Source organism: Symphodus melops, assembly GCF_947650265.1.
Source record: "Symphodus melops genome assembly, chromosome: 17".
Lineage (NCBI taxonomy): Eukaryota > Metazoa > Chordata > Actinopteri > Labriformes > Labridae > Symphodus > Symphodus melops.
The window spans coordinates 19,315,705-19,340,260 of record NC_136707.1 but is presented as its reverse complement, the minus strand read 5'-3'; the positions used below and the strand labels follow the sequence as shown (position 1 = coordinate 19,340,260).

General features: G+C 39.2%; 1 protein-coding gene across 1 annotated transcript in view; it reads right to left on the bottom strand.

Annotated features, from left to right (window-relative positions):
- LOC306837792 (ras-related protein Rab-26-like) overlaps nucleotides 1–24,556 on the bottom strand; it is a 56,125-nt gene that overhangs the window by 5,997 nt on the left and 25,572 nt on the right. The window contains exon 5 of the mRNA XM_079365592.1: nucleotides 17,359–17,411. Within this exon, the coding sequence (XP_079221718.1) occupies nucleotides 17,359–17,411 (53 nt within the window). The remainder of the gene's footprint in view (nucleotides 1–17,358; nucleotides 17,412–24,556) is intronic.

The following is a 24,556-nucleotide window of genomic DNA, read 5'->3' as shown; positions in this document are numbered from 1 at the left end:
GACGAAGAAATAAAAGGGATAAGAGCCAGACCTGGTTTTGTGAGAAATACTTAAAAGCTAGAGCAAGAGTTACAGAAACACTCATTGGTTTGATCGACACTGTGTGCTAAACCCTAAAAGCCGCCTTTATTACACTATTTACACAGGGGAAGATGAAGATTTACAAGGAGCAAAGAACAGTTTGAACAGTACCTGAACCATCCCATTATTGTTAATGAGCATTTTATCAGCTCAGACACAAACCTGCTGAAATAATATTCCTCATCTCAGCACAAAGCCTAATTGTACCCACAGTGAATTACTCCACATTGGATTTCTGACCGGCTGCAGATCAATCAGCCTTTTCTTCGGCAGTCTTAGACGGTTCTCCTAATTAATTCTGGGGAGGACTCTGTGTTCGTAGAGGGATTTCAGCCGAGTCACCTCCAGTCAAAGGTCATGTTAAACAACAGGAGATGAGAAACACAATATGTTTACACTGCCCCCTGTAAAAAAACAGAAATCTTACCTATGTATAGCGTTTGTATAGAATGTGTTCATCTAAACACTTCTCAGTCTAATAACCAGGGTTAATAAAATATATTATCATTGAACTAATAAGTATATTTGGTTTTCTCATTTTGGTGTTCCATAACAAGCAGATTTTGGATGCCAACAATCTTATTTAACGTGGGATGTATAAACATGGATGTAGTCTCAGTAACATCACCCATCAGTTTCTAAAGAGGAATTTTGATGCCTATCAGTAAAAATTCTGTCTCATAGTAACATTTGGTCACCCTAGCACCAGGCAAAGACCAAAAGCCAAGCATCATCCTTGATAAAATAAAACATTGTGTCGTGATCAACAAAAGAACTATAAAGATCAAATTTGTTTTCCAAATCCAGGCAGTAAACGATTTATTATCTACTGTAAAATTGGACTCCTTTGAATGGGTGTGTATGTGATTTCCAGGGCTTTTGCAGTCAGCCTAAAGTGGAGACTCAAGGAGCGGCAGTTTGCCTGGTTTAAACTGAAGTTACAGCACGTTTACATCACTGAATGTTTCTGCTTGTACAAAATATATAACTTTTTTTTTTGTCTTGGGCCTAAAATGACCAAATGGTTGATCAATAATTAAAGCATGACTCTGTGGGTCTGGATGTGCAGTTTACCACTCTCCAGTTGCTAACAGAAACTGCAACTTTCCTTGTTAATTTGATCGGTGATGCAGTCTTAAGCTTATCTGCTCCATGCTCTAAACTTTTCCAGGAATATTAAATATTTTAACCCATGAGCTTTAGTCAAAAAACCTCACCTCCAAACTCTTCCAGTCAGCTCATCAGCCAACAGAATGATGCTCTTTGCAGGCTTATGTTACATGGGCACGCTCAAACACGCTGGTGGTTCTAAATAAAAGATCTGAGGTCCACCAGCGAGCACCGTTAACTCATGCAGCCAGTCACTGTTTCTCAAAGGATCTTCAGATCCTTATATGCAAGGACGAAGAATGCATTATAGTTTACAATTCACCCTAAATTCATTTAAGTTTATATGAAAGGTAAAAACAATACACATTTGGAAAAAAGGGACAGAAAAAAATTCTATATATTATGAAAAGCCTGTTGTTACCATGGTGATTGCGGATGCTATGGCACTTTTTTGAGCAGACACAATCAGCAAGTCTCTGTTGGGGAATTGGCTGGTGGCTCTTTCACTGTCTGAGTGAGTTCAGTCGTAGGCAAGTTTATTTATATAGCACAATTCAACAACAAGGCAATTCAAAGTGCTTTGAATAGAGGCGACAAGTGGCATCATGTGCAAGTATCAAACATGTCAAACATGTCAGAAAACCATGTGATTGGTACGCACAGCTCAATTTACCCATCATTCTTAATCCGTGATCATAGCCACGTCCTTAGCAACAATCTGTTAATCATAGCAACAGTGTTCGTCTACACCTCATTGAAGGCGGTGGATGCTTAACTTTTGTGTTTTTCATATCAATAAAGAATTGTAAAATCTACAGCATTACTTACATAAAAACAAAAAATATTCTTTCATTAAGAAAAGCTACATTTTTTCTCTACTACTTTGTAAACACTGATTATTCTCTATTAATCATCTTTACTCAATCACACTGCGTGTAACCTTGAAATCATTGCTGAATCATTTGCAATTCAATGTTTAAATGTGATGAAGTCAGAGTGTTGGCTGATTAAAAGAACCACACCGTGTTGATCTCTAGTGAGCTGGTGGGCTCCACCAGTGCAGAGTTGAGGACAGACTTTAAGGAGTTGTTATTTTGTTCAGAGAGAAACATCTATTCTGGGAAAACAAAAACAAAACTGCTGACTTGGATCGTTAGAATTTGCATCGAGAATCTTTCTCTTTGTGGAAAGAGCTGAAGGGCTGAGATGTTACTGAGGAATATTTAACATATTTTGCATAATCACCTGCTTCATCCATAATTCAACTTTCAAGGTTTTCCATCGTTCACATAAACAGAGGAAGGTCAAGTGCTAGTCATTGCTGCTCCTGGATGTTTGGAGTCTGTCCGTCTGTCGTTACTTCTATCAGTCTAATTAACATATTTGCGCGTACATCTGACCTTTGTGATAAAAAGGTAATAGCTGTCAGTCTACCACTGTGGCAAACTTTCCTCCTCCCACAACAGGTCCACACAAACGTGCAGCATAAAATGTGACAGCTTTCCTCTGAGTGATTCCCTCCATATGCTGCAATTACTGCTGATGAACCGTAGCTTGTAATTAGATCATTGAGCTGTTTATTGCACTTCCCCCCACATGGGTCATTTCATAGATACAATCATTGATTCCAGATGATGCCACTTGTCACCTCTATCCCAGGGATTTATAAACTACCCCATTATGTTTTTATTCCAGTGGAGGAATAGTGTAGTCAGTGACTCGGCAGACTGGAAAAATGGATCAATGCATTAATCTTGATCAAAACATTAGCATTCTAATTCAGAGAGTGTGCATTTCTACTTCCCCAATTGGAACAAGACCACCAATAAAGGGGAGAAAAGGGGAAAGCTTTCTGGGGCCCACTTGCACAAGGAGATCCATAGAGGTCAGCAAAAACATGGACCATCACACATTTAAACAATAAGCATTGCTTTGTTGCAGGGGTATAAACCAAGCTTTAGGCCAGTTATGGCAGACTAATACAGCCGTACCAGCGCCAGCTCTAAAAGCTGATTGGAGCCAGGAAGAGGAAGCCAATGTTAGCCAGAAGGCTCGCATCAACTCTCATGTATTGATAAATCAAATCACATTTGACCCATTTACAGGAGCCCAACTATATAAGGCCTGCTTGGAAAGATTAGGATAATTGACTCAAGCAATGTTGATTACATTTTATTCATTTTTGTTAACGTTTTTAGGAGTGCAAAAAGGAATATTATGAACTTGGCTCATGATTGAATTGTTTTCAGGCATTTCCCTCAACTTAATCCAAATAGACATTAAAACAATCAAAAACATTTCTGTTTTTCTTAGCAGAAAAAGACATGGGTAAAATGGGTTCCAAAGTAAACATCCATCAGTGTGAAAGAAATGTGTCTGGAGTTTGTAGAAAGTGATAAATGATGCGGAAACAGGTTTACATGAATAAAGCTACAATGCTCCACAGCCAAGTATTGAGAGGCTTTCTATCTGAACAAACAGCTGAACAAACAGTGACAGCTGGTTCACAATATCTCATCCACATGCTGTAAACATGCAGCCTGAAACATGGGGCTCTGCTGTGCGGGATGTTACAGTAATAAATCACTATAGAAGCAGCCACTTAATTCACATTTACTCGAAGGTAAGAATCAGTAGAATTACACCGCCAGATGTAAATAAAGCAGACTCTGTTCTTACTGGTCTATAGCTCTGAGGATTTAAAAAATGTGTTCAATATGTCAAAGTCACCCTTTAAGTCAATATTAAGAAAAGAAAGTAATTATGTTGTCTTTGTTCTTATATATTAAACTACATGATGCCAAGATGACAAAAGCACGACTGTAACACACGCTTGCCTTCCCAACAGCTGAAGTAAGAGGTGATAAAGACTGATGAGACAGAGCGAGAGATACGAGTCTGAGACAGAGCATGTGCCAAAAGGTAGCAAGATGGAGAGACAGACGGTGACAGTGAAAGACAAGACAAAGACACAAAGGACGTGTATCAGAGAGGAGGGGAGATAAAAGGCAGGCGCACAGCTTCTGGCAGCTGCATCGTGACAATGGCAAGACAACTTGTCACCGGCAGAGGCATGTGAGGGCACTTCTGATGTAGCCTTGTATGTCTTTTTCTTTGGTTGTCAATGAGATAAAAAAGCAGGGCTCAGTCCTACTCTAGGAATAAGATATTCCAAACAAGGAATCAGAAGAACTTGTGATGTTGTTCATGATCTTTAAATAGTTTTTCTATAAATACTTCTTTTTGATTTTAAAGGTTTCCTATGAAAGAATTGTTAAGTTTGTGCATCATGAATGTGTGGAGATGTGATGGTGTTATTATGTGTTTGAATCATAGTATACGCCTGTACTGGAAAACTGAAACACAGACATATATAATGAAGACAATATGGTCACATAATGGGAAAGTGAGCGCGTATTTACATGTAACTGCCTGACACTCTGGAGTGTGATCATGCTTGTTGTAATACATATAGCGCACCCTGCTGGTGGAAGAGAACTGCTAGTGTAATACATTGATACTCATTAAACGCTATTTGACTGGTGAAGAAATCGAGGCATATCTGCCATTAAATTTGCCGACACTGGATTTTCTAATATCGGCGGGTATTATCGCTGGCCGATTAAAAAACTGGGGCTCTACTGTAATTTTTACCAGACTGGTACTGCAATAAGAGCACTGTATCTCTGTATTAGTCCTTCCTTTGAAGGTGAAATGAGAGCTCAAGGATAAAATTGCCTTTGTTGCTAGGTTTCTCTGGAAACAACAACTATATGCATTACATAACAGATTTCTTCTTAAATTACACGAATAACTGAGTTATTTATTCTGTTCAGTCACTGACTCTGTTTGCATCCTATAAACATCATGGTCATGCTTTGCCGAGTACAAATAGTCTAAAATCCCTCCAGGAGCCTCTCAGTCTCTTTTTCCAAATGACCCACATTTCCTTCTGTTGCACTTTTGTCTAAGCAGATTTCCAGTGTATGACAATGCTATTTTCTGCCAAGCTTTGATCAGGGTATTACAGCAGCAGACAGAGCGGAGCAGTCAGCCTCCAACAACAGAGCCGAGTCAGACCGAGACAACCCAGAGCAGCGCAGGGGGAAAGTAGGGCTTCTCCCCGGAGACGAGGTTTAATCTGCAAGAAGCAGCTTGGCTAAACGGAGTGACACCGTGTCCCTGCCTGACACACGGGGAAGACGAGGAGAAACCCTGTCACACCTCGGGCTGTTTGTATTCACACCTCCATGCAGGTACACATCCAAGCATGCAGAAATAAATCCATATTTCATGTGTTCAAAAATAAACTTTATTATGTTGGCATAAGCTTTTTTTAACGCCTTGCTTGTTGACATTTTGAGGAAGCATTTGCATGCAAATCGTCTGGAAGATTTATAATCATGAAACAATATGTTTCATAAAAAGCATCATGAACCAAGTCCCTCCTGTGCTATAAACTTCACAACATGAAAAAACAAGAAAACAACAAGAGCAGCAGCAGCCTTGTAGGAAGATTTCAGTGATGTGACAGGGAATAGAAAGGCTTTAATGTAGACAAAGGAGCAGCTGACGCATCTCCCTGCCAGCAAACGAGTGCGAGACAAGTCAGATGACTGATGGGCTTTGAAAATGTGCAGTCAGAGGCGGTATGAACAAGCGTGAGACGTGTTTACACTATGTTTTTTTTTTTTTTTTTTTACAATCTCTCCAAGTCTGTTACTGTACTAAAGTGAAGCACTGACCAAATACCCATCTCTCTCTCTCTCTCTCCTTCACTTTAAAATGTGCAGAGTAGCATACACGATGACGTCCTGATTTGTTCTGACGTTTTCTTTTTTCTTTTTTATAGTCACAATATCATTACTTTGATTTCAGAACATTTTTACAAAAGAGAAGGTTCTTCTCTTTGCTTGGAGGACATCTCTAAGTGTCCTTTCTTTATTTCAGGTCTTTTTTTTTTTTACAAATAATAATACATCATGTTCCAGTTTGGACCTCTCACAAAGAGTCACTAAAAAACAACTCACTGCCTGAGGAAGAAGAATTACTCCTAAGCTGGAGGATAAAACCAGGTCAACACTCAGTACTTGTAGATGAAGGTCATTTTCTTTGAAACGAAACCAAGCCAAAAGAAAACTTTGAAACTACCATGCCTGGGTGTCTGAATTGAAACTACAAGTAGGCATTTAAAAGTTTCTGTGAGGAACTTTTTCACTGGTTATGAATGGAAATTAATCATGAAGCCTTCTTACGGACTTAATCCATATATAAACTATCAGGTTTTTACGATTTAACTTAGTATTTCATAGTTTTACTGAATATTTAATCAACAGAAACTCATTTTTCTTATGCAAATGCACAACATCTTGTTAACGGGTCTCTAATTCAAGTTCCTGTATTTGAGTTATTCTTTTTGCCGTAAACCTGAATCCTGCGTTTAACTGTGTAAATAATAAATATGTGAGTTACTCTCTTTTCATTGTGTTTACGGATTGGGGTTACTGATATGTTTCATTGGTGGCATGGGGGTCAAATCAAGACTTAAATGCAGTCAGTTTTTCCTGTACGTGCAGGCCAGACTTTCTGTCTTGAGTCAAGATTTTTATTTCAACAAATGATGAGTATAAGAGAGCAAATCAATAATTTAAGGTTTCAATACATTTTGGAGTGAAAAAAAGGAATGAAGTGGGCAAAACGTCAAGTGCCAGGAAAATTAAGATTCAGTATGAGCAGACGAAAAGGTCTCACAGCTGCAGACTCAGTGAACTGCAGTCACATTGCTACTTTTTCATTAATTGTTCCACGCAGCATTGAAACTGAATGGCAGGAATAAAGATGCAGTTTTCCCGATGTAGAGTGCAAGTTTTTGCGTTTGCGTGCACACTCTGGCCTCATTATCATGATTTCCTCTGTGACATCTGTGCCCCTCTCTTCATGAGGCGTGTACTGTGTGTCAGAGGGAGGTTAGCTGGAGCTCAGTGTCGTCCTGTCAATCAAACTGATTCCTCATCTGTTCTCTTGTCAGGTCTTGTAAATCAAACCCCTCTCTAAAATGTTCTCTTTCTTTTGTCTAAGGAAGCATATAGCCCTGATCATGTTTATTGTTTCCATGCTTTGGTTAAATTCAGATTTTAGTTGATAGGCGATGACGAAAAAACGATGAAGAAGAACAAACGAGGAGAAGCAGAAAAAAGCCCACCTAAAGCTGTGCACAGAGTTTATGGACTTTGATGTAGTCACCCTGTGTGGGAGGAAGACGACCTCTGCTGAGATACTTTGATCCAGTGTTTCTTCTTCTGCTGTTACAAACCCAGTAACATCTAAGACCCAGAGCGAATGTCCTGACATGCTGCAGGCTTATTAACACTTCAGTAACCAGATCAATTCTTGCACAACACGTTACGTAAACACATTTTTGGCAGAAAGCACTAATTTTTTTTTTTTTTTTTCCTGGTACCCTTTCTTTTTTTTGCAGTTGAATTTCAATATTATGGTTCTGCCAAGATAACCTCACGAGTGGATGCAGCCTTTACATCCATTAAACTGCTGCTGTATGAGAAACAATTCTATATGAATCAACTGAGAACAGTAAAATGTCATGCTGGACAGCAAAACAATGCTATAGGTTCATCACTGTGACCTGTTGTTATGTCATTCATTGTTTTTGACAACAATCAGTAATGGTGCAACAGATCACATCCATTCTTTGGATCAGCTTAAAAACGACAGAGCCAAAACCTGAATATTTTATTTTGGAAGTGTTTTCAATTAAAGAAAATATGTAATGATTGTAATGATGATCTCTTAAAAAGGAAGAATGTGCCACATATTGTAGATAAATACAGAATAAATCAAGTGTATCCTCTTTGAACGTCTCTCAGAGTCATGACTGTTTACAATGAGTGAGAAGTGTGAATCTCGCTGACTGTGATGTCTGAGCCGTGTTTACATGGACGGGACTGCCTGCCCGGCACATCCCCTTATAAAATCTGTTTAAGTGAGGGACTAGAGAAAAGAAGAACAAAATATATAAAAGCCTATACTTACTGCTCTTTAACATTTCCAGTGAGCGTTTTAGATCATTTCATGTTATTTTATGTGCAAAGTGAAGGTATAAGACCCCCTCTCCTCGCGTTCACATGAAGGAGTTGGCGGTGTGCCGCTGGGGGAGAGCGCAGGCAGCATTATGGCAGAGGTGTTTGTTCTGGTTTCACGCTGCTGCTGAAGGGCGACATCTACTGGATCAAAAAGTTGCGCTTTCTTCCTTTAAAACATTTCTTTTTCTCAAAATAGAAGAGAAGGTGACATGCTCTCAGAGAAGGACCTACGATGTCAAACACAGTTCAATGGATTCATGTCAGCTGCTCAGGCTGATCTGCTTTTGATTCCGTTTTGTCGCTTGATAGAGAAGATTTGAAATAAGCAACATGTTTCACCAGACAGAGTCTTAATAACTCTAGAGACAATCAACAGGTTTATGCTGTGTTAGCGGATATGTGTAACTGTAACTCACACTGTTTCTGTCATTACAGAAAGTTAGCATTAGTCAGTGTCCATGTTTACTTCATTCGTGCCATCAGGTAAAATCCACCTACACTTCTTTTCAGGCCACTTACTATTCTGCTCATACATATAATGGAAATCCATTTTCACCCTCTTTGTGGTTCAAACAAAGAGCTATACGGTCCTTCTGTCTGGATGATAAAAGGATTGCAGGACTGTGATAAAAGCAGCCGAAAAATATTTAATGACGCCTCCGCAGCTATTCATGCCAGTTAGACAGAAAACACTCCAAAACAAAAGAGACAAAAGAGAACGAGACTGAAAAACTGAGATTTCTTTTACTCGTGCTGATCTTTGTGGCGAGTATTTCTGTCATAGATTAATTCATTATTTGTTTAACTTGTAAACCGAACAAATAAACTTTAGTGTGGAAAAGATCAACAGGGAAAAGAAAGGCAGCGTACTCTGCAGAGAGAAACGGAGTTGAGAAAAAAGGCTTTAGAGGACTCACACATTGTGTCAGACTGTAGTGTCAGTGGTTTCTGTGACTAACATACAGTAACAGACAAACAGTGTAGGCGGTGACCGGATGATTCATCGTGTGCAAACCTCGAAGACAAGCAGTCCAGGACCTGTGGCTTCAGGATTATGTGAGAAATCTGGAACACGTTTGAAAGCTTTTTGGGAGAATGGCAACACGATGTGAGTCAGTGTCAGAGAGTCTAAACTCTGGAGATTATGGGGAACTTTTCAAAGCAACGTTCTTCAACTTTTGCTTGTGCGACTGTTTCAGAACAGCCTTTTATGCAGCATCTATTTTTTATGGTCAAAAGATTCAAACACTGCATACAAGGCTGGCACATTTTTCCTCAATTTGGCTTCATAAAAAGGGATTCCAAATAGTCTAGTATTTGTTGTTTTCAAACACTGCCAACTGCATCAATTCATTAAAGTATTTTAGGATAATGAGAGTACAAACAGTAGAAGAATAAATTCCCGTCCTTGGATACTGTTCATAATCAAGCTGTAGATTTTCAGTAGAAAATCAGAGTGGGCGTTTTAGCAGAACAGTCTGTGATTTAACAAAAAACTTCATGGTGAATTCTGAATGCTGAAGGAAGGGACGGAAAGAGGTCGTCCGTAAATCAAACGTTTGATTTGCTTTCACCTGTTTAAGTCCTGCTTGCAGGTAAAGAGCTTCTTTCTGCAACAAACAGAGGAACATAAAATGCACTTTTCTGGTGAGCTGGCAGAAGTGAGATATTACGTAAATAAAGGAACGATAGGACTGATTTTTCCAAACTCTGCACAACACAGGAACACAAAGAAACATGCAATGAGGACAACAAAAGATATACAACTTATTTTCAATCTATTCTTATTTCCAAAAGAGTAGTGACCCTTTCTTAAAAGAAGCCATCCAGTATGATGAATTTCTGTCATTTTTACACCTTGGAAATTGAAGTGATCCAACAACAGCATAAAGCACAGAGCTGATAGGGCATCGTCATTTATCTAGTGGTAACTTGTTGTTGTTGCGTTGCACACAAGCTGCATGACATATGTTTTGTCACTTTGCAGCTGCCATAAAAGTAATTGGAAATGTGCACGGAAAGCAGCAGAGCACCGTCGGATCATTTAGCCCCTGCAGAGCAAAGCTCCATCGCAAAAAGGCAATGAATTAGTGGAGCAACGTGGCTGAAACACTAATAATGTTCCAAGCAGGAGATCAAATGACAGGTGATTTGTGAGTGACAGGGTCATGAATGAGGATTAACATTTGTCATGTCCTCACTGACTTCATGGAGCAGAATGACACATGATGTTTCTCCATACAGCACTCGCCTGAAATGATTCACTCTCAAAATGCCGTCTCCAGTGATTCGAAAAGAACAGTATTTAAATTCATATCACTGCATTATTTACCGACAGCTCCTCTCATCACCAGCTGGTGCGGTGGTGCCATGACATTTAACTAACTGCTATGTGGTAGGCAGGCAGCCAGTTCATTGGAAGCCAGATCAGGCCCCGAGGACAGACAGAGCGAGACAGACAGATGTATGAAGGCTTGCAGGGGAAGGTATCATCTCTTTGGTGGCTTTTAGAGCGCTCCAACAACATTAACACGAAAGCATGATGAAGCACCCAGGCTTTAGAAAATGCAAACACACACAGACGTTAGAGCAAGAGCAGCCACGCAGTAAAACATGTCAGTATCCAAGCCAATGTCGACCAACAAACATCTTAATAAAAAATATTCTAATCAGGGATTTAACTATTGATCTGTACAGTCGATATTACACACAGCATGTGTTTACGGAGACTGATCCACTTGCATCGCAGCCTGGTTGCTGATCCATTCTAATGTTAGGAGAAGGCTGCTGGGATTTGTACCACTTGTTATTCAAGCTGAACTTCAGATCAAGCTCCAAAAAAGTGATGTGAAAAGTCCCTTGAACTTTAAATGACATTATCTTGTTCGTCATTTCCACAAGGAACAAAACTCTACGAAAGGTTTTCTGACCAGGCGTCATGCTTCACATGAACAAACGGCATAATCTCATTTAAATGCTTCACAGGATGGCTTTCTGATCTGCCAGATTTCCAGTGTTAGCAGCTCTATCCAACATTCTCACATAAACAATGAAAGGATCATGTTATTTAAAGCTGTAGCAACCCAAGGTCAGCACCTTTAACTGTTAAATTAAACAACATCCAGGGATTTGTTTGCTATTCATTACATAGTACAAATCAAGACACAATGTCTCGAAACTATGAAGAAAAACTAGTCCATGCATTCTTTACAAAAATATATGTCGTTCACTTAACTTAAAAAATGATGGAGAGGATTATTCCATTACTATTAAAATGACAAAAAGTGTTTTAATCTTTTCAGTAGATTCATCTTTGTAGTTTTGATTGCAAAAAACCTTGACTGTCTGCTAATGTTTTAATTCAATTTCTCTGCGCTCATCGTGGTTGTTGTGCCTGAAAAGGTTGTTTTGCACGCAAATAAAAACCCTGACAAAGTAAAGGTATGCAACCTCATCCAAACAAAGTTAGCAACAAGCTGCTGAAAAAGGCCCGACATCAGGAGGTGGAAGTGTCAATCTAAAATGGAAAAAGAAAAATCCTGTTCAAGACGTTGTGACGGAGCGGCTCCGTCACTGAGTGCAGGTGCACACACAGGTGAATTTTTTTTTTGTTCATCAGGGATGTTAAAAAAGTTCATCTAGGAGAAAATGCCTGTTGTTTAAAATATTATGTAAATCATAATGCCCGGTGGGAGGGGCTTTTTGTTTAAAAACAAGGCCGTTTGAGATCTCGGGGAGCAGTTCACTCTGAGTTACAGAGAAGGAGAGAGTTCTGTTTGCTCTACTCATGTGGGAGTTTTGTTTTTTGTAAATATTTCTTGTAGATCTGTAGATTTTTGTAAATATTGTGCACTTGTAGAGGACGGTGAAAAATAAATCCACCAATCACAGTCTGTGACTACACCTGTGTGTTTTTTCAAACTTTTTTTGGGTGTCTAAGAAGAGAACCCCACCACAGACGAGCATTTCATCATGTTGCACTTCGCCTGACTCTTAAAACTGGAAATCTTGCAAAATCAATGCAAATGCAACCTAAAATAACAAACATGGCAGATGACAGGCAAGATGAATTGGTGATAGTTTTTGGTCTGCTGTTTAGTAAAAACAAAACAAAAAAAACCCATTAAACGTATAAAGTCGTGAAGATATCCTGAACATTGGCTGAACATATTTAAACTTGAGGTCAATCTTTCTGAGCAGATTGGATCACTCTTTATATTCCTCACACCACAGGAAAACCTGGCAATCCTTAGAAACATCAGAAGTCAGGACTTTTCTTAGGATTGTCATGAGGGGGAATATTTAGACAAGTCATCTTCTAGTGTGCACCTGGATTTTGGCAATAAACATCAATTGTCTCTAATTCACACAACATCAGTTCACCACACAGATGTTCTTAGATAAATTGAACATTAGAGCTGAAATGTATTTTGAACAAGAGGGCAATCTCTTCACAACATAGCAGCTTATGTAAACCTGCGCAGTCTGTCTCCTTTCTAATTATTGGTGCATTTCAGAAAGCGAATCTTAATTTAGAGAGAGAGAGAGAGAGAGAGAGAGAGAGAGAGAGAGAGAGTGAGAGAGAGAGAGAGAGAGAGAGAGAGAGAGAGAGAGAGAGAGAGAGAGAGAGAGAGAAGAGAGAGAGAGAGAGAGAGAGAGAGAGAGAGAGAGAGAGGAGAGAGAGAGAGAGAGAGAGGAGAGAGAGAGAGAGAGAGAGAGAGAGAGAGAGAGAGAGAGAGAGAGAGAGAGAGAGAGAGAGAGAGAGAGAGAGAGAGAGAGAGAGAGCTCTGAATCGTTGTGGTTTGACAATCTTTTGGATGTCCATCAGAGGTAGATGTTCCTAGCTTTAAATGATAGCACCAAAGGAGCCAGGCTGCTTTTTAAAAGAGTAACCCAGACATGATTTGCAGCAGAGGCCTAAAATGGACTCTTACAGTCTCCCTGAAGAACTACATCTGACAACAAGACATTCATCACATGGCTAAATGGCTTGTGCATTTCTGCCACAATGGCTTAACCAACAAATACTTGTGACTGTGTATACCACCATCAAAAGCAGATTCATGGCTCTGACTGCGAGAGATGGCATAAAAGATACATTTCTCTGCAAGCTGGAGATCAAAACACACAAACAGGAACAAAAAAAACTTTTTTCCATTTTTAGAATAAAGGAAAAGTCTCCTTTTTTATAATCACTTTTATACTCTCTAAATAAGGAAGCTGATATTTTTAGAAGAGGTCCCAAGCACAAGAAGAAATGTTTTGACCTCCCTTCTCTTGCCTTCAGTGTTGAGTCTTTTTCTGTCAGTTGATGGACAGCTGCTTTGACGTAACTGCTTTGCTTGCCTAAATGTATCCTAACCGAGCAGACAATAACACAGGCCGAGGGGAGCAGGTCTGCGGGCTGAAGAGCAGAGAATGATTTTGCTCCTCTCATTTTCCCTCTCTTTCAGTGGCATTCATCACCATTAGCTTTCATTAACATGAGTTAGTGCTCGTTAGGCAGCGGTGTGTCAGCGGGCATCTGCAGCTCCCCAACAGCGTATCTATTCACTGTAATAGACAGTGAGTGATTGTGGGAGCGGTGCAGGGATGTGGAGGCGAGGAAGGAAGCTTAACAGGGCGATGTGGGGATATGTCAAATTATTTTCCCCTCAGTTTGCCCCAAATTCATCTTGAAGTTAGAGCAAACTCTAAAGAGTGTGAGTAACAACAAAAACGAGTGACGTTAGAAGCCTTAAGGTTTATGAGTCTGGTTTTGTCAGTACATAATTAATAACGGTCGAATAGGCCATGATGGTGAGACACTATACAGTATGAATTCTATGCAGTAAGGCTGGGTGATAAAATGACAACGATAATTACCACAATATCATTTTACTCGATAGGAATATACTAAATGTTTGAAACCAGGAATGGAAACAGCTGAAATGAGGGATAGTGAAGCTGAAGAAAATACTGAGTGTACCAGCTAACAGCAGGAGATGGCATCCTCACAAGAAAGGCCACTCAACTTCATCAGTTTTATATATATATATATATATATAAAATGTATATATAGGCAATTTTTACAGTCGCATAAAAAATCTGAACAGCCTGCTCTATAAACTGTGCCATCTACATGTGCAGTTAAACGGACATTCAACCAACCTTTTTTACTATTTAAAACAATATCACTCGTAAGACACTGGAGGCAAGAAATGAGCGAACGTCCGGAAAGAGTGTTAGTGGATCATTGTTTGGCAAGTTAAATCAAAAATGCTCAGAAAACAGTCACAATGCATTAACACAGCTCAACACAGGCTCATAGTGTCAGCAGGTAAATGTTAAATTGCTTTGCAGAGTGTGGCTAACATAAACAGTGCTAGCATTGCAAGTTTCCATTCTAAATGTTTCCGACCACTTAGCTGGTTAGTGTCCTTTATGCATTGTGGGCCTAAATTGATACTCTGGTCCAGACTAGCCTTTGTGAAAACATTTAGTTGGCTTATAACGTGTCTTGTTGTCTTGAAGCCCATGCACCTCCTGATCTGCCAAGTTTTCTGTAAATTGGACTGGGACTAAATCTAACTGACAAACAAACAGCACCGCAATTTAACTTGGAAAGTCACCATCTCATTAATAGTTTATTCATTGTGGATCTGCATCTGAAAGAAAAACTAAAGCTTTGTCATCAATGTGGCAAATATTTATCCCTGTAGTAAAACACCATCTATAAACCAAATAATAAATATAACAAATCTTACAGAAGTGAAGGTGCTCTGCATCAGCATCCTTCTAGTTGACTGAGGCAGAGGCTTTAGGACAAAAAACAGAGTTTGAAGAGGTGTGTGTTGAAGCATGAACACAAAGGACCAAGCTGACACAGCACACAAAAATATATAAACACACACACACCCACCCTGAGCTGCTCTTCACATCTGGAGCTAGAGAAGCAATTTTTTCTTCTTCCTGCTTTAATGATCTCCTAGGGAAAATGGCCGCATCACATTTCCCTGGCAGAGACGAACACTCTCTCCTTCCCTCAACCGCCCCTTTGCTGCGCTGAAAGTCATTCTTTTCTGACGGCCAGTGTCAATTAAAGAAGATGAAAATAGCCGCCTTCCCGTTGCAGGGTATATTTACAACACAGAGGGGCACAGCAGGTATGTTGACATAGTGACACCAGCTGGCAGCACTTCAGTCCACCTGACAGCAGTGGCACTATGCAGGAAGGAAATAGGGGAGAAAGATGTGTCTGTTGTGGGGCTGTTTGTTTTCCTTTAATTAGCTACTGGAAATGCGCATTTTTTACATTATTTATTCAAGTCATGCTGAAGTATTATTATTTTTTTAACATGAAATGTAAAACTTTTCTGGATCTTTTCACACTTTCTCTTTCAACATTTTTTAGTATCCTTTCCTCTGAATATTTTAACTTTGATTTGATCCGAGGCTGTAGTAGCACAGTCTGTAGGGACTTGGGTTGGGAACCAAAGGACCAAGTCCAGAAATTGGCCTGGTGGCTTGAGAGGACGCTGACTGGCACCAGCTACCAGTCCACATCCCGAGTACTGCCGAGATGCCCTCGAGCAAGGCATCGAACCCTAAAAAAAAAAAAACTGCTCTGGAGAACTCGCTGTGGGTCTCCCCCTCACTCTGAGACCTCTGCATAAATACATGTCCATAGGATCCTGTTTGTGCATATGTGTATTTCGGCCAATGCGTGTGTTCATGTTCATTAAAGAGAGTGTAAAACCAAATTAACCCTTGTGGGATCAATAAAGTAACATTATTATTATCTTTCATACGATACAAATTAAACTGATGGTAAAGCAGAACTTGGTACTTGGGGGCCAACCTTGTGGCAGAATGACAACAAACAGGAAAACATAACAAAGACCATTTCACAACACAGTGATTTTCTTGCCTCCAGTGAAACAGTTCAACTATCTCTGGGTCTTGTTCACAAATAAACAAGTGAATCGTGAGACAGTCTGTCTGATTGGTGCAGCATCAGCATTAACAGCGTTGTGAAAACTAAACTCCCAGACAGTCCTCATTATTTGTGATCCACAAAGTTGAAGTTGGGTGAACAGCTGCTGAGACGCTACTTCCATGTTGCAATTACGCTCTTAATTGCATCCTTTTCGCAACAATGATCTGAACTTAACCACATCCTAAATCTACATGGCAAAACTGAAATAACTTTTAATTTTGGATTTATACTTATTTCTAACACTGCTATAATGGATCTTGGTTTTCGGTAAGTATCTGGCCACAGCTCTGTGATAAATGAAAGAGTAAGAAAAACCAAGATGAATTATCCCAAATGGCCAAAACAGCTTAAACTAAACTACACATCTTAACAGAAGCCATTTCTTTTCACTTTATTAACCTTGGCGTCATTCTGGGAATGAAAGGAACAGATGAGCTAAATACTTCAGAGAAACCAGACATTACCAATCAAGTCTCTGTGATAACCATCTCCAACGTTCCTCAGGGCTTAAAGTGAATTCTGACAAACTCATTATGGTTAAAGCAGCTGGCTCGGACTGATTACACTTGATTCTAAGAGCTACAGGAGCCAAGACAAGTCAAACTCAACAGCATGTTTTCTCTGATGTTTGGCATTATCAAGCTGAGTGAACATTGAGAGAGAGAACGCTGATCCTGTCCTTCACTGAGTCAGATTCACTCTTCCATACTGCTCCTGTGTGTTCTGTCGTTTTGCTCCCTTTTATTTTTGCCTCCATTTGACAGTGAGGGACAAATCAATTGTCTGTCATTCTGACTGACTTTGAAGGTGGGAAGATGACGCCGCCAAAACTGACAGTGATGATGAACATTTGAATTTTGTTATTAATACATTCACACAGCCTTTTACTATATTATATCTCATTGGCTAAAACAAAGTCACTAAAAAGGAAAAAAAAACAAGAATGGAAAGTAATGAAATAAAGATATAACATCTATTGATTTCAAGTATAAAAGAGAAGCGTAGGAGTGGAATGAAGTTAAAGCACATAATTCAGAGCAGATACAACAAACACAATAATTTAATGTAGAGCTAAAAAAAGAAACCTACCTGGATGTTGTCAAAGGAGGTTTTGTTGGTGACATCATACAGCAGGAGCAGGGCTAAAAGAGAAAAGTTATAATGCATTAAGAATTCATAACTGCAGATCACTTAATGCTGTTAAATGCTTACGCAGAAAGATTCTCAGCAAATGTGTAATTTAGTCTCATTTTGGATTAAAATATTACAGTTAATTTCCCCTCTGCTGGGAATCAGATTGATTAATTCCACTATCTCTCTCTTTGCCTGAAACAGTTATGAATCACGATCAGTGAGTCTCCTACAGACCACAGATAATTCTTCAGGTTGTGAATTCACTTGTTAGTTCTCCCTGTGCAATTCTACAGATTGAAGACGAGTTGCTGGAAACTTTAATTAATTAATAATGAATCCTGGGAACCATAAAAATGTAAGGGTTCATGTTCTGAATGCTAAGACAGATGCATTTGTTCCTCTTCTGTTCAGTCAGACGTCCCTCTAACCTGATTCAGATCGGACCAATCACAACCAGTTGTCCTTATATTGGATTGGGTTATAGCCAATATGGCGGCCACTGATGCGGCACATAGGGAGCTGGTTAACTTGTCAGTATTAAACAAATAAAACAAGGTTGTTGAAATGATTTACACTTCTTTTCAATACCATGTATAAAAACAAAACCATTTCTTGATTTTAGTTGTCTTTAATTTTGATTGTTGGATTTGCCTTAAGTCATAGAGAGACATAAGTTACATGGAGAAAAGGAGCCACATACCCTTCCAGGTCTTTTCAAATATTCAAAATCCTTTTGTAATTCCACACGTGTGACGATAGTTCAACTAGATACAAGTCAACCCTGGAGAAAAACATCACTTATTCAGCACTGGTTTGGTTTTCCGCCTCATTAGTACTGCTGTCAACAAACCTTCTAGACCAGGACTTACATTTAAACAGCAGCCGACACATCCTGGAACCTGCAGCATGTTGACATTTTGAGGCTTCGTCTTTTATTTACATAACTTATTTAATCAGCGTTGAAGTGAGCAACACACGGAGCCATTAGCAGCTGTTCTTGCTGCTCTTCTTGGAAGAACTCTTAATCTATGTGAACAGATGAATAAATACTCAAACATGTTGAAGCCTGAATGTGAAAAGGCTACAGCAACCGTACTTCACTGATTCACTCAACTTCACTGAAGTCTAGAAACGGCTCATCAGTTCAGTTAGTGTCAGGAACGCTGACTTGTGCCTACTTTTCAAATACTGAAAAGTTCAGGAGTCCCACAACGGACAATAATTTTTTGTTTTTCCATAAGCACCAGCCCTGTTTTCATGTTTTTAGACACATTTGATCCTTTATTCTTAAATGCCAATGAAATATAATTGAAAGCAAATAAAAAAAAAACCCTATATGATGCTACACAGGAAATAGTTCCAATAATAAAGCCATAACTCTTATTAAATCAGACCCTGATGCTTTTTTTCTTCTTCTATGCAACCCTTCGTTTTACACAATTGTACCCACTATTTCTTAGAAATGACGGACGACTTTACTAATAAAAATGACTATCATAATACTGCACATGGTGTTGTCAAGTCTTACGTTGTGCAGATGATACAAACCGTAGAAAATGTAAGTGAAATACACAAATGACAGAGACGGTTGACTTTATGTCCCGCTGTCTGTCTTTGGAGCAGCTGGGCAGTGCAGGTATGAGAGTCAGCGGAGGACTCTGCTGCTTACAGGTGAGCGTGATGCAGACTGACAGCTGTGTAATAAAGCTGTGTTGTGCTAAACTTGTCCTGGAGCTGTTTGTCACTCTTGTGTAGTCTGTTATCTCTCCCCAGTTGAAATCAGGACATAGAAATACACAACCTGCCAGGGCCTGTGGTTTAAAGTGTGTGCATGCATGGATGTTTGGGAGCTTGTATTAATCACCTTTTTCAATAGGGTTCTTTGTCCCTGTAAAGGTCAGCCTCAGCTGTTTATCATGAAATAAAAAGGTCTCGAAATGTGTTGTGAACAGTTGATTTTATAAAACAGAACCTCGGTTGTCTTTGAAGCAGTGAAACAATGGATGCAATTCACAATTCCCATTTAATGCAAGATTTAGTGGGAAATGGAAAATAAAGAGAGAGATGAACAGAAGTTGCGAGCAGAACTGAGAACGACTTGATGGAAAGAGGAAGAACAGAGGCTGCAAAGCAAAACACCAACAAAGGATTAAAAGCTCAACTGGTAAAATAAGGTGGAAAATTGAAGCACAGCTGGAAGAACAGCAATGGAAAAACTTTATATGCATGGTTCTTCTTAAGATTTCACACAAACATTTTAATCTAAATTTCCTGATTGTATCAGCTTCACTGTCAGTTCATATTTTTCTTATTCGTTGTTCCCTTGGTGCATCCTGGATTGAATTTCCTCCTTTTGTGATTTTATCTTCAGATTGTGCTTGAATGCTTTTCATTTAATTACACAGTGCATTAAGGAGGCAGAACTTAATAACACAGTTAGTGCATCAACGGTCTTTATGGGAAAATTAAGGCTTATTTATAGAGTTAGCTCTTAGACAAATTATTTTTTTTAGGCTCTATCAGCCTCATTAAGACTTTCATTTCCTCAGAGCTTACCATTAAGTCCACATTAAAGTTGTAAAAAGTTAATGGCTTTCATTTTATTTTTCATTTCAAGTAGTCTTGTCTGTTACCATGAACTGTTAAAGCTTGATGTTGTGTTAGTGCACGGCAGATCACCCTGAAGAGATTCTCTGCTCTAAGAAGTCATTTAAATTAGTTTTCACAATGAGACAGGTGTTAAATGTTATACTATACTGCTACATTAATGCATGAAGTCTTGGGTGAACACATTTTCTTGAAAAGCAACTAAACCCCAAGACCATCTCCAGTTGTCTTGCTAATAAGAATCTATGTGTGTGTAGACTGTTTGATGTTGAGGCTGATGGTTCGTCCCCCTCCCAGTCCACGTTTGCACATTCATATTCAAAAGTTGTTTCTTTTTTACCAGTGTGGCTGCACTTTAGCCAAAACTCGGGGGGGTTGAGTTACTTTTTGACTTTATCAGGTCACAACAGAAATGTGTTCACCAAGTTTTTTTGCACCTGGAGGTATAAAACGTCTTTACCCAAATGTCCCCTGGTGCTCGAGCACTGAAGTGTACTGCTTTCTAAAACACTTTTCAAAAGACTACTCTCTACAGAAGTAAAAGAAAAAATAAACAAATCAAAGAACATATGAAGAGGTAAAAGAATTGCAGGTGGGAGTCTGAACTGAATATAAAATGGATTTGTTCTGAGAGAAATCTATTTGTATGTAGATCACACACAGTATGGTTTAGCAAAGGAGGAGGCATCGAGGAAATACAGTTGTGTTCAAAATAATAGTGTGTTTAGAAATGTGAATAAAGCTCCAAATCCTTAAAGTAGTTTTTTTTTCTATGCTTTGGGAACACTGGACAATAGGTTCAATATTAAAACAAGAAGAAAAATGTATCAATTATTTTATTACTTTCAAAAAATAGAGATCAATATTGGGCTGTTCAAAAAAAATAAATGTCTTCATTTCATTTACTGTATAAACTGAAAACATCTTAAGGATTTAGCATTCCTGTGAATCACTGAACTAATATTTAGTTTTATTACCACGGTTTCTGAAAACGGCTTCACATTGGCGTTGCAGGGAGTCGACCATCGTTTGGCACCTGTAAAGAGGTATTCCAGCTCACGGTGATTTGACAACAATCTACAATTCTTCTGCATTTCTTGGTTTTGCCTCACAAACCGGATTTTCAAAATTGTCGTTTTGATGTCTACTCACATGTTGTGCTGGAACCAAGATGTTGCTCGCTTACTGGTGTGTTTGGGCTCGTTGTCTTGTTGAAACGTCCTTTTCAGCATAAGGCAAATGATCTGTTCAAGTATATTAATATAGGCAAACTGATCCACAATCCCTTGTATGCAATAAATAGGGCCGACACCAAAGTAAGAGAAACATCCCCACATCATGATGCTTGCACCACCATGCTTCAGTGTCTTCAGAGTGTACAGTGGCTTAAATTCAGCGTTTGGGGCTCGTCTGGAAAACTGTCTGTGGTCTTTGGACCCAAAAAGAACAGCCTTCCTTTCATCAGTCCAAATGTTTCTCCATTTCTCTTTAGGACAGTGCTCTTTGGCAAATTGTATCCTCTTCAGTACGCCTTTTTTTTTTTTTTTTTTTTTTTTAAACAGTGGGACTTTAAGGGGGCTTCTTGCCGATAGATTAGCTTCACACAGGTGTCTTCTAATGGTCACAGTACTTACTGGTAGTAACTTCAGACCATCTTTGATCACCCTGCAGCTCATTGGCTGTCTTTACCATTCTGGCTACTCTTCGACCCATTCGAATAGTCGTCGTCTTCTTTCCTCCACGTCTCTCTGGTTTTGCTTTCAATTTTAAAGCATTGGAAATCATTTTAACCGAGCAACCTTTCATTTTCTCCACCTCTTTATATGTTTTTCCCTCACCAATCAACGTTTCAATCAAAGCCTGCTGTTCTTCTGAACAATGCCTGGAATGACCCATTTTTCTCAGGTTTTCAGAGAGAAATGCATGCACAACATGTGCTGGCTTCATCCTTAAGTAAGGGCCACTTGTTTCTTCACAGAATGAATGATCTCACTAATTGAACTCCACACTGCTATTATTTTGAACATGCCCCTTTCAATTAATTATTCAATTAACAGACTCAGGAGCATGCATATCATGAATATTGGGGTCTGTTGGTTTTGTATGACTCTACTACACCTACTGGTAAATATTTTGCCATGTAGAAATAGAATTTCTACTAAAAACAGTGATTGATCTGGTTAGTCATGCTATACTGCTATTATTTTGAACACAACTGTACAATCCATCCACTGTTATGTAGTTTGTCAGGAAACTGGAAGACCTTCAGTTAAAGCTTTGCAGACTTTTGTTTGTACCCAACGACCTCTCGAACTTAATTAAGTTCTGTCCAATTCTTATTTTATTTTTCCTTCCCGTTTTGTTTTATCACTGTATACACAAATAGGCTGAACTGGGATGGGGGAAAAAAAGGGCACAAAGATAACGTCACTGAGTTTTCTCACAAAGATGAGCTGAGTAATATCTGATGGCTGTCTGCACCTTTTCTACCACATAGCATTTCCCCGACATCTAAAATAATCATACCTTGATGTCCTCCTTTCCTTCTCTCCGTCCTTCGAATTTTCTCCGCCGGCGGCTCAGCTTTAGCCTCCAAAATTTACGGCAGTACCAATTAGCTTCATTTATCATATTTTACCTTGCCTCTGCGGAGGAGTGTGTTTGCATGTCAAACAGTGTTGGTGTTAATTACCTAGAGAGGTTATAAAAGTGCTGCTGGCAGGCTTCTTCAAACTTCACAATGTCTACGTGCAATTGGTGGAAACATTTAATTTGTTTCACGTCATAAGAAAAACACAAAACTGACCAAAACTTTTTTGGGACCCTAGGCGGAATCACTGAGGTTAAACAAACTGCTCAGGTTATCTCAGTCATGGTTAAAAACTTACAGCCACTTGAAGAGCTCTCATTGTGACAATTTTTGACGTCATGGTAAACAAAGTAACATCCTGTCTCTGTGCTGAACTTGTTTTGCAAAAAGTTTTCATCGCATTCTCTTGCAGCTGTTCTCAACTGGTCTAGCTTCAGAACCCACCACAAATTCCTTCATAAAAAATGCAACCCAAATTTCTGTCAGCTGACCAATACCATTACACCTTCATAAAACAACCCTGGCACATAAATGGCATTTATGTTTGATGGAGAAATGTTCCTTTTCATGGGGTCTATAGCATTTGTATTGCATTATTTCTCCATGGTATACAGCTGTTGTAAAATCAATAAGTAATTGTACTTAATAATCGTGATCTCAATATGAAGTTAATTATGATTTTAACAGGATTTCATCACATTGCTGCTAAATTATATAAATGATAGTTCTTTAAAATCAAGTGTCCTGGGGCATAACATACTGTTTAGCTCATCTCCCTAATTGGAGGTATGTATGTTTAATTCTAATTGGCTCATTTATCTTCAATTAAACTTGTGCCAGACAGCAGGTTAGATTTGTACAGAATTTAAAGTGAAGCTTTTCCCCATTGTAAGCTGGCTTCACACAGATACTTTGATGTAGAGAGATGAAAAGTGAAGCTTAAAGATTGCAGAGGTCATCAGAGCCTACACTTAAACCCACTACAACTTGCGTAACATGATCAGTTCACTGTGGGGATATGAGAAAGGACATTTTGTGCGCTTCACTCGGAAAACAAACTTCACTTTCTCTCTACAGAGACTGGCAGTCAAGGGTTTACACACAGTATGAAGCTGAGATCAATATGAAGGTGTGTGTTTTTTTAACAAGATAGCGACAGCCGGGGAAACATCAGTAGCAGAAAGTTTTGTACAACACTTCAGCGACTTCAAAAGCCTCACTGACAGTCTGTCACTGAAACAGGAGTTAGTTCGGCTTGGGAAAAAGATGCAGTGAATCACAGCAGGAACCATTTATAGGATTGTTTCTATGGCTGTTCAAGTGTTAAGGAGACAACTTTTTTTCTATGTAGTATCAGCATAGGCACCAAAGAGGTTCATTTAGCCGGCTGTCACGAATCCTACAGGGGTCACCAATAAAGTTTGATCTTTACATTCGGATGTAATTATTTTCGTTCTCAGACAGGCGAGGAGGTGATGTTGGTGAAAAGGTCACATCCCTGATGGTGTGTGCAGATCCTCTGTGGACTAAATCTGTTATGCATGCTCGTGATGGAAAAGTAATTTCTAATCCTGATGCCAAGATGTCTAAGGCTACACCCCAGAGTGTGGTTCTTCTAGAAATATATGCACAGAGACGTCGTGTCTGAAACTGGACCTACTAATATTCGTCTGGAGTCTGCAACCTCCAGGAGACAGACAAATAAATCCATGCTGTAATTATGCAGGCTAGCTGCCAAACCACAACAACAGACATGGAGGATTTGTACACAGTCATTAAAGCATGTAGCCCTCGCAAACGCAACACACTCCTGCTTAATTTGTGTAAACTTAATGCACAGATGCAAAACTTTCCTTTTGATCGCACAAGGACATTGTGAGTACCTGAGATCAAAAGACAAAATAAGTTCATGTTTTCTCTATACAAATTTGGGGAGGAAATGACAAACTGCAACGC